The sequence below is a fragment of the Terrapene carolina genome, unplaced genomic scaffold (assembly GCF_002925995.2).
Source record: "Terrapene carolina triunguis isolate 2854851 unplaced genomic scaffold, T_m_triunguis-2.0 Scaffold998, whole genome shotgun sequence".
Classification (NCBI taxonomy): domain Eukaryota; kingdom Metazoa; phylum Chordata; order Testudines; family Emydidae; genus Terrapene; species Terrapene triunguis.
Window position 1 is genome coordinate 3,290,675 of NW_020665349.1, and position 10,618 is coordinate 3,301,292.

Here is a 10,618-nt window from a genome sequence, read left to right on the forward strand (position 1 = left end):
TGAAACAGTGTTCATAATAAAGTTGAGTTTAAAAAAAAATCAGGAGAGTTGAAATCATTTCTCTTGCTAAGGTGCAATGCACTGCTGTATCCGTGAAAATCATTCTGTAGAGATAAAATGGTCTCAATCCTACAAGGAGCTGAGTGCTCTCAATTCCTACTGATGTTAGCGGGAGCTAAAGGTGTTCAATGGCTTAGCACCTTGGGAGATAAGGCCCACAGACAAGAATGAATTATAGCTCTCACCTCTAACGTTCTAGCTCGTGTGTGAGTAGCACTGCTAGCTCTTGCATGGAATGCCAGACCTGCTCAACGGCAAGTGACCACATTGCCCACTAGGGACTGCAACCCATAGGGAATATTAATACAGCTACTGGGGATTCAGCATTAGCTTAGATTTCTAGAGCAGAAGGTCCTCAGCTCAAAGGAGGCATAGACTCATTATGCCACCAAGACCAAGCGTATAATATACTACTGACCTTTAACGTGTGAGACACAGACCAAAATAAGAGACGACAAAAATAGCAGAGGGAGTTGGAAATTATCAGTTAAATTTTGTTCATCTCTAACAACTTCCATCCCAGGCTCTCAAAGCACTTTGCAAACATTAAACGCACAAGGTAAGGAAATACAACTCATGTTACAGTTGGCAAAGATGAAACGATTTGCCCAAGTTACCAGAAGGAGTCAGTGAAGCTGGGAATAGAGCCCAGCAGTTCTGGCTACTGCTCTTCTGCGCGAAACTCAGGATCTAATTTTTGTAATTGTATTTTAGTATTAAAATTCTCCGTATGCTCCGTTTCTCAATACCGTCCTTCTGGTGTCAGGAGAGGTCAAGGATTCGATTTTCAATAGGACCTGCAGCTGCTCAACACTTCTGAAATTCAGGGCATAAGTGACCTGATAAAAGCAACAAGGGGAGGGATGGTCAGTGCAGGGATCTCATCTCAGAGCTCTCTGGTTCATGCTTAGATCAGACCATGCTTTATGTGAGCTAGGATAAGCTAGGGGAGATAAAAGCACAAGCGCCACAGAAGCTCAGAGTATCTTAACCCCATACAACAGGTTGGTATAAAATTGACATTTCTGCACAACCCCCGTTTTATTCTTGTTAAAAGAGCAGCCCAGGTTTCTTTTAAAAATCCCCATTTTCCTCCATGAAAGCATTTATGCTTTGGAACAGAGAAACTGATGCACAGCTCTGAATGCGGCCTGCATCTCCTTATACTCAGCACATTTGCAGGCCTCTTCCAGGTTCAGCCAACGAAAAGCCTGATGCTCATCTGAGAGCTTGATCTCCGTGTTACAGTCGTTCATTTCTGCCAGCCAGTAGATGACTGTTTTGGGTTTGCTTCTGACAGTGTATTGCAGTTCCTTCTTAAACCCTTCAATGAGGGTGAACTGACTGGAATTGAGTCCAGCCTCTTCCTGTGTCTCCCGCAGGGCTGTCTGCAGGTCATCTTCACCCGGATCCACATGGCCTGCCCAGGGAGGGGAGAAAAATAAGTCTCTGAGAAGAAAACTGGCTGTTCTGATTGTGTTCATTCAATTGGCAATAGGGAAAACACATGTGCAGTATCTGATTTGCCACGAAGAACAGCTCACGTGTCCTGTTGTTTAGACCCATTTGCATTAAAGATTGCAGAACACACATTGCAGTTCAAACCTTTTTATGTCCCTCTCAAGGGTTTTAGGATTAGGGTTCATCCCACTACCAATCAGCACCCAGTGCACCAAATATGTGCCAGAAATCTCTTCCCATGTTAATCTCTTCCCATGTTATTCTCCTCCTTTCCAGTTCTGTGTTCCTATTGGAGCACTGCACACCTGCAAAGCCCCAGATGAAGAGACCATCTTTCTGGCTAAGGAGAACAGGATTCATTAATGCTGTGCCTTAAGTGGCTTAGGGCCTGATTCTGCATCTTTTAATCAAGCAAGCAAGCCCATCAAAGTCAGTGGGATGTCCCACATGAACACAAACTAATCAACAAAAGGGATGCATAAGCAGGCCAGAATCAGAATGAGGAAGTCAACAAGCCTGATGCTCATGAAGGGCAGCACCAAGCACTTGATCTTCAGTTTTCATCATTGTTTTATATCCAAACATGAAAACTGCTGAGTAGTGAATCACAGAATCATAGAATATCAGGGTTGGAAGGGACCTCAGGAGGTCATCTAGTCCAACCCCCTGCTCAAAGCAGGACCAATCCCCAACTAAATCATCCCAGCCAGGGCTTTGTCAAGCCTGACCTTAAAAACCTCTAAGGAAGGAGATTCCACGACCTCCCTAGGTAACCAATTCCAGTGCTTTGCCCCCCTCCTAGTGAAATAGTATTTCCTAATATCCAACCTAAACCTCCCACAAAATAATAATTATTTTGTATCAACATACAAAAAATTTTGGGACAAGAAGTGAAGAATGCCAAATCTGATTCAAACTGCCTGGGGAAATGTAGGTAGGCGTAATCTACCCATGTTGGATCCAGGACACGGACTAGCACCCTTCTCTTATTAAAAATGCCAGGGGGTTGTTAATGATCAGGAACCTCCCTTTTATATTTCGGATGAAAGATGGCACTTCCTGCGCACAGTGCCCCTAGCAGGCCAATGGTTCACTACTGATTCAGAGGAAAGAGCATGTCCTACTGACCCATGAAACCAGGTGTTCCTTAAAAGTCTTTCACCCAAGTATTGACCTTGTCCAGATCAGCGTGGCTTGTGACATCTCATAAGATGATATAGCAGCCTTCTTCCTTCATCGGTCCCCTTTTTACCAGTCTCTGAAGCAGTCTTGGTGGCTGACTGCTTAGATGCCCTGGCAGGAAGGGAAGCCTAGTTTTATTTATTTAGTCTGCAGAAGAGAAGAGTGAGGGGGGATTTGATAGCTGCTTTCAACTACCTGAAAGGGGGTTCCAAAGAGGATGGATCTAGACTGTTCTCAGTGGTACCAGATGACAGAACAAGGAGTAATGGTCTCAAGTTGCAGTGGAGGAGGTCTAGGTTGGATATTAGGAAACACTATTTCACTAGGAGGGTGATGAAGCACTGGAATGGGTTCCCTAGGGAGGTGGTGGAATCTCCATCCTTAGAGGTTTTTAAGGTCAGGCTTGACAAAGCCCTGGCTGGGATGATTTAGTTGGGGGTTGGTCCTGCTTTGAGCAGGGGGTTGGACTAAGTGACCTCCTGAGGTCCCTTCCAACCCTGATAGTCTATGATTCTATGATTATTAGTGTAGCTCTGCACTGTTAAAGTGGAGCTGTGGTTCACCTCCCGTACATGTGGCTGCATTTCAGTGGTGAATCAAGAGATTATGAATACCACACACACACACACACAATTAGTAATGTTTCTAAAGTGGTTTGGATGGAAGCTGCTGTGTAGCTGTATGACTAATATCAAATTCAAGAGACCAATATCGCTGCAATGGGATGACAGTACCGCGGCATGCAGCAGCTTGAAGTAAGGTTATTTCTCTTTCCCTCTCCAAGCCAGCCCTCTAGCCAGCCATGTTACTATTCTAGTTCTTTCCATTCACTCTGGATTCCTCAGGATCACAATCACCATTTCAAATAGGGATAAATATAACATTCCCAAGTTGTTTTTCCTTTCCCTGAGAAAAGCCAGATTGAGTTTTCTCATGAAAATTCCAGACAGAGACATAAATAGAACAAACCAGGCCAGGGCTCAGAAAAGCACATGCAACTGGGAGTCAAAGTAACTTTCAGAAGGAGAACAATATAAAGGGCTCAATTCATTCATGGTGTAACTCTACTGGTTTCAACAGAGGGCTATAATGGGATGTGCAGCCTCCCAGCCATCTATAGCGGGAAAGACTTATTTCATACCACTATTTATAACTGCAAGTCTAGGATCACCAAAGGGTCAAACAGGCTCCTAGTAGTGGGCACTAACTTGATAATCTGATGGCAGACATCCTCCAGAAAGGCAGAGGTCAATGTACCAGCTTCTCTAATAATTTTCCCTCTCCTATCAGCATGACCTCAATTTTATTTAGGTTGAAAACACTGCCTTATATAAATTTGTTGAAGCCCAGATACCATGCTGATGGGAGTGTCAGTAATCCAGATGCGCTTCATCCACCCTTCTTAAGTACCAGGGGCATATGGGCAATGACACTGACTACCCCAGCTAAGGCAATAGAGGAAGGTTATGGTGAAAGTAATGGTAAGACAGCTGTGGCATTACCAGGAGTGAACACGTCTTTAGACCTGCTATAGAGACAGCTATAGGTTTTTTTGGTCCATACCCGATGATGGGGAAAGACAAAGACCCAGATCCTCAAAGGGAAATCAATGAAAGTTAGGAGCCTAATACCTTTGAGAACCTGGGCAAAAGTGTCTGTGTTGATTTCCCCCCCCAATCTGCAGCCTTCAGTGTGACTGATCACAGGGTGTTGTGCACAACACTTGCAGAGCCCAGAACTGCCCTCAAGTGGCTCTGCTCTTTTTCCCCTGAGAGAACCAGAGACACGAGTGGCATCATTCTGCCTATGTCCCAAGATCTCTGCCATGTGTACTACGAGGCCCAGTACTCCTACCCCTCCTGTTAGGTATGCATGCAAGGCGGCTATGGGGGATGTGGTATCGAAAGCATCACAGTGGTTTGAGCATTGGCCTGCTAAACCCAAGGTTGTAAGTTCAATCCTTGAGAGGGCCACTTAGGGATCTGGGGAAAAATCAGTACTTGGTCCTGCTAGTGAAGGCAGGGGGCTGGACTCGATGACCTTTCAAGGTCCCTTCCAGTTCTAGGAGATAGGATATCTCCATTAATTTAAAGTGTGAACGGCCAGCATAAAAGACAAAAAAAAAGACCTCCATGCAGTCCTGCTGTAGCATGATGGTGAGCTTCAGATGGTACAACATGCAGTAGCCTGAGCAAGAAAGGCCAACGAAAGTACATCACACTGGGGGTCCCTGCTCTCCAATGACTCCCCATCTGAGACCTGATCCACTTCAAGGGTTAGGCTGTCATGCCATTAGGCTGTGGGAGGACAGTTAACTCTACATCTCTCTTTTCATCAGGGTCAGTTTTCTAAGTATGTTGCTGAACTTGGGACTCACGTCAAAGGAGATGTAGTTGATGCTGGTAGGCTAAGGGAAGCATCCGGAGATGACAACGCAGAGCTCTGCCTGCCTTTTGGTATTTGGAAGTACAAAGTGACACTATGGGGCTGGGAGCTGCATAAGTTACTTTTAAAAGATCAAAAAACAGCTGTGGCTTAAAGTGGCTTTTCCACCCATGTGCTCTTGGCAAGATGGTTATGACTTTTTCTTTCAAATCTGGACCTTGCCACGTTTATCCATGACTTCATCACCTCCAGATTTTATCAGTGCAATGTGCTCTACCTATGCCTGAAGCCCACTCAGCAACTGCAGATACTGCAGAACGCAATGGCTCATTCACCTAGTATTCCAGGATCTGCAATGGCTACCAGTTTGTTTCCATATAAAATTAAAGATTGCCATAATGGTATGGACCTAAAAAGTCCTAAATGGTGTGGCTCCTGGCTATCTGAGGTGCCTCTATATCCCTTTGGGATACTGTGGCAGCTAGGATCAGCTGGAACACTTGTGGCTAGCGTCAGGACATTCTCGATGAGAAACGCTCAATCACAGAACTCTCTTTACGCAGTGGATGGTCACAGTCCAGATTTGTTGGCTTTCCGGCACACTGCAAATTCTACTTACCCATGTTTTTGACTCGGAGGATACGGGGAGAGGTTTGCCTACCTTTTTCTTTATATGGGGCAGAGTTGCACTGAGATTACGCTATGAGATTGTTTTGGTTAGTGCACTGTACAAAATAAATATTTATCTAGGTGTGGTCAGCGCATGCGACATTGTGTCTGGGATATCCACGAACTATCAAGACGAGTTGAGGAAGTGGGGGAAGAGAGAATAAAATCTGAAAGTTAAAAGTGATTTCTGCATTGAATGCTCCCCACTACCAGAGTCTGAGGGAGGTTCAACCAAATGCCTTCTCTGCCATTCACCTTGAGTGATGAGTAAGGCTGCGATTTAGTCACAGAGGTCAGGGCAATCATGGAGTCTGTGACCTCTGTGACTTCTTTGGCTTCAACTGTCAGCAGCTGAAGCCGGGCCGGAGGTGGGACTATGCACCCCTGCCCTGCAGCTGTGGCTGGATCTGGGGCTGTGTGCCCCTGCCCTGTGGCTTGCAGCAGGGGCTGCGTCCCCCTGCACCACGGGCGGGGCTGCAGTGGGGGTCGTGTGCCCCCCTCCTCCGGCTGGGGCTGTGCGCCTGTGGCTGGGGTTGAAGCTGGGACTGCGTGCCTCTGCCCTGCAATTGTGACCAGCTCCGGAGTGGGGGCTGTGTGTCCCCGCTGTGGCTGCGACTGCTGGAGCACGGGCTGTGTCCCTGCTATGGTGGGAGGGCTTGGCAGTTTTCCCCCATACCCCGCAACAGGACTCCAGCTGTCATTCCTCCCCCTGACCTAGCCCTGCCCCCCGGTTATTTTTAGTGACAGCACAGACAGGTTATGGGCTCCTGTGAATTTTTGTTTATTGCCCGTGACCTGTCCATGACAAAAATCTTAACCTTAGTGATGAGCCTCTGTACTACGCCCCAGGGCACGCCTCCCAATTAGTTATGCACATTCTACTTGCCATAGAGCTTGGGCTAATGCAAACCCAGGTCTGGCCATTGCCCAAGCTTCAATGCAGGATAAGGTGCATGCAGTTGAGTAAAAGGTGGGTGACACAGCTCTGGTGTTAATATAGTTAATTGTCTCAACTGCCACAAAAGACTGGTAGCCATTAGACTATTTGCCCTCAGAGGTCTTTACATTCTATAACGTCTCTGGTTCTTGGATACAAGGAACATTAGTGTTGATCTCTTTTAGCGTTATTGGAACAAACATCACCTTTGGGAGGGGTCCAGTGATGAGTGCCATAGGATGTCTGCAGGAGAAGGTATTCAATGTTGTCACCGACTTTAGAAGAAGGGGATCCTGCCTGTAGCCTCCTGTAGATTATCAAGCCACATGCTCTTAGAGCCATGGTCCTCCTGCTACCTGCAATGAAAGCAAATATGAATGCAGAGGATTAATCATGACAAACAGGAATAACAGCACTGTAATGCAGCATCTACGGAGGCAATTGCACTAGATGTGAAGTATGTGATGGGGTAAAGCCCTTATTGAACCAGATGTGAGGGGGAGAGAGCTGATTTGCTAGACAAACTGTCAATCACCCAGACAGACAGGGGGGAGACTTCCTTTCTCTGCAGGATTCTGGATAAGGAAGCCCTCTATAAAACTCCTGTCTCCATCTCAGCTACAGTCATAATTTTAGGACTGGTCATCTAGAGGAAGCTAGGCCTGTTATAAGAAATTGGGAGTACTCTGGATGGGTAAATGGACTGATATTATCGTATAGAAAGGTGTGTTTTGCTTGTTGGTTTTTTTTTCTGATTTAAAATATATTTTTGTTATTACTTTTTGTTAAATTCCTCTGAACTGGCCCCTGGTGATTTGTTTGGACAACCTTGCTACGGCGCTCTGCTCGAGTTCAGATGGACACCCCAAACTTCTCCATGATATTTATCTCCAGCATGCATGAAGACATGCACATAACAATGTCAGTAGTTACAGTTACACCTCTGCTTAGCAGGGCGAAAGCATATCCTCTTTCCTTTGCCTTGAAACCACCAAGTCACGAACTACATAAAACCTGACACAAAAATCAAACAAGCTCAGCTGGTTCCACCCATTTGAGCATGAAATCTTAGCAGTTGTTAACTACAAACCACAAAGAATATTGGAAGAGAAGAGAATAAAACAAAGGGAAATTAATGATAAATACTCCGTTTCTAAGTCTTCTATCCTCAGAGACTGCTTACACCTTCAAACTCACAGGAAGTAGCACAGCATTAGACAAGCTCTTTTCCAGATGTGATACAGGTTGCACGGGGCTGGCCAGCAAGTCAGTGGTAGAAGTGAGAAGGGGAAGCCCAGTGGCCCGGGACCCCTGTTTCTATGGCTCTAGCCATTAGGTTGTAATGGAAAAAGGCATAGAAGTAGTTTAAGCCCTAATACGATGTTCAGTGCCACATTTAAATAATACATTTAAACATAACATGTTTCATGTTTGGATTGTCTAGTTGTATACAGAGGTGATACTGTTACCTCTATTTTACAGATGGGAAAATTAAGGCACAGAGAGGAGAAGTGACTTGTCCAGGAAGCTGTGGCAGTCCCAGGTTAGTATCCAGCTGTCCTGACTAACCAGTAGTAAGGCAAAAATGATTGGGGTCTGGAGCACATGACTTATGAGGAGAGTCTGAGGGAACTGGGATTGTTTAGGCTCCAGAGGAGAAGAATGAGGGGGGATTTGATAGCTGCTTTCAACTACCTGAGGGGGGGTTCCAAACAGGATGGAGCTCGGCTGTTCTCAGTGGTGGCAGATGACAGAACAAGGAGCAATGGTCTCAAGTTGCAGTGGGGGAGGTCTAGGTTGGATATTAGGAAACACTATTTCACTAGGAGGGTGGTGAAGCACTGGAATGCTTTAACTAGGGAGGTGGTGGAATCTCCTTCCTTGGAGGTTTTTAAGGCCTGGCTTGACAAAGCCCTGGCTGGGATGATTTAGTTGGGAATTGGTCCTGCTTTGAGCAGGGGGTTGGACTAGATGACCTCCTGAGGTCCCTTCCAACCCTGATATTCTATGATTCTATGCTCCCCTACTGTTTAGTTGCTGTCAATAGGCTGCAAGCTATGCTGGTATTTCCACCCATTGGTACAGCACCTGTGGCACGAGGGTAATCAGCAAAGCTCTGAGATTTGTATGTATCCATTCTGGAGGATCTGAAATCATTAGGAGTGATTCTACCTGCTCTTCAGGTCTGTAGCAATGCAAACCAATTATGTAGGATATTAGCACCATCTCCTGTACATGCCTGGAAATTCCATGCTTGAAGAGTATGGAAGCTAGACACGGGAAGAACCTCCACTCTGAAACCTGTCAACAATTCTCATTTGCAAAGCACATCTGTGTACAAGCAAACTGTGAGTTGTCCAGCTGTGAGTTGTGCCTAGACAGCAGACACCAGCCCTGCTGCGAAACAGGTGAAAGCAGGATTAGCCCTGGTGTGTGTCGACCTGCAAACATGTCCCCCACCGCCAGCTGGTTCATTCTAAACATCTACCCAGGATCTTAGCTCTTTGCACCCTATGTACATATTCACAGCTTTTAAGGCCAGAAGGAACCATTATATCATCTAGTGAGTCTGACCTCCTGTATAACACAGGCCAGAAAATCTCACCCAGCCATTTCTCCATCAAGCGCACGTGATTCTCAAGTCCCCTCACCAAACTTTTCAGTGACAATTTAACACTACATCTCTTCAACCTCCCTCTCATTCCTGTATTTCTCACAGAGCCATTTCAAGAGTTTGTCACCTACAGATATTAATTGATTCATCCTCCAACCCTCCATGAGTAGGGCCCTACCAAATTCACTGCCATGAAAAGCGCGTCACGGACCGTGAAATCTGGTCTTTTGTGTGCTTTTACCCTATACTACACAGATTTCACGGGAGACCAGCATTTCTCAAATTGGGGGTCCTGACCAAAAGGGAGTTGTGGCGGGGGTCACACTGCCTTCATAGCTGGGCGGCCAAAGAGCAGCGGCTGTTGGCAGAACACCCAGCTCTGAAGGCAGTGATCCGCCAGCAGCAGCACAGAACTAAGGGTGGCAATACCATACCATGCCAGTCTTACTTCTGCACTGCCGCCTTCAGAGCTGGACGGCAAGAGAGTGGCGACTGCTGACCAAGGGCCCAGATCTGAAAGCAGCAGCGCAGAAGTAAGGATGGAAATACCATACCATTCTTACTTCTGTGCTGCTGCTGGCGGCGGCTCTGCCTTCAGAGCTGGGCTCCTGGCCGGCAGCCACCATTCTCCGGCTGCCCAGCTCTGAAGGCAGTGCCGCTGCCAGCAGCAGCGCAGAAGTAAGGGTAGCAGTACCGCAACCCTCCCTACAATAACCTTGCAACCTCCCCACAACTCCTTTTTGGGTCAGGACCCCCACAATTACAGCACTGTGAAATTTCAGATTTAAATATTTGAAATCATGAAATTTACAATTTTTAAAATCCTATGACCGTGAAATTGACCAAACTGGACCATGAATTTGGTAGGGCCCTATCCATGAGGGAGGTAAGGGCTGTGATCCCCGTTTAAGAAAGAGCAGTAGAGAGACATCACACTCTCTGGTGGAGCTGGCTGTATCATTTGTGGGTCCCCAAAAACCCACAGGAGAATTAGGCAGGGAGCAGCCTCACCCTCTGCTCCCACCAACTGCCAGCTGGCTCCTACTATGCAGTGTTCTAACTTGAACCAAGGAGGTAACAGTGCTTGTTGGAGACACGGAGTTCAAGGCCACTTGGGTCGAGGCAGGGTATGAAACAGTGAGACGTTTAGGTGGAGGTGGAGCAGTACACATTGAGAAGTGATGGGAAGTGGCTTGGCCCACTTGCATGCTAGGAAGTGGGGGAGCCAGGCCGCTCCATTCAGGGAGGAATAGTGTACATGGGGAAGAGAAGAAGCTGGCCTGCTGGAGGTTGAGTAGAAGATGCAGAGG

The 10,618-nt window shown here is 46.6% G+C and overlaps 1 protein-coding gene across 1 annotated transcript; it reads right to left on the reverse strand.

The window, feature by feature from the left end:
• Positions 1–530: 530 nt before the first annotated feature.
• On the reverse strand, positions 531–7,047 carry NUDT2 (nudix hydrolase 2). Its single transcript, XM_024205861.2, has 2 exons — positions 6,901–7,047; positions 531–1,480 (listed from the first exon to the last, which is right to left on the reverse strand). Exons 1-2 carry the CDS (start codon positions 7,034–7,036, stop codon positions 1,167–1,169), a joined length of 450 nt encoding a protein of 149 aa, XP_024061629.1. The 5' UTR covers positions 7,037–7,047; the 3' UTR covers positions 531–1,166.
• Between the last annotated feature and the right edge of the window lie 3,571 nt (positions 7,048–10,618).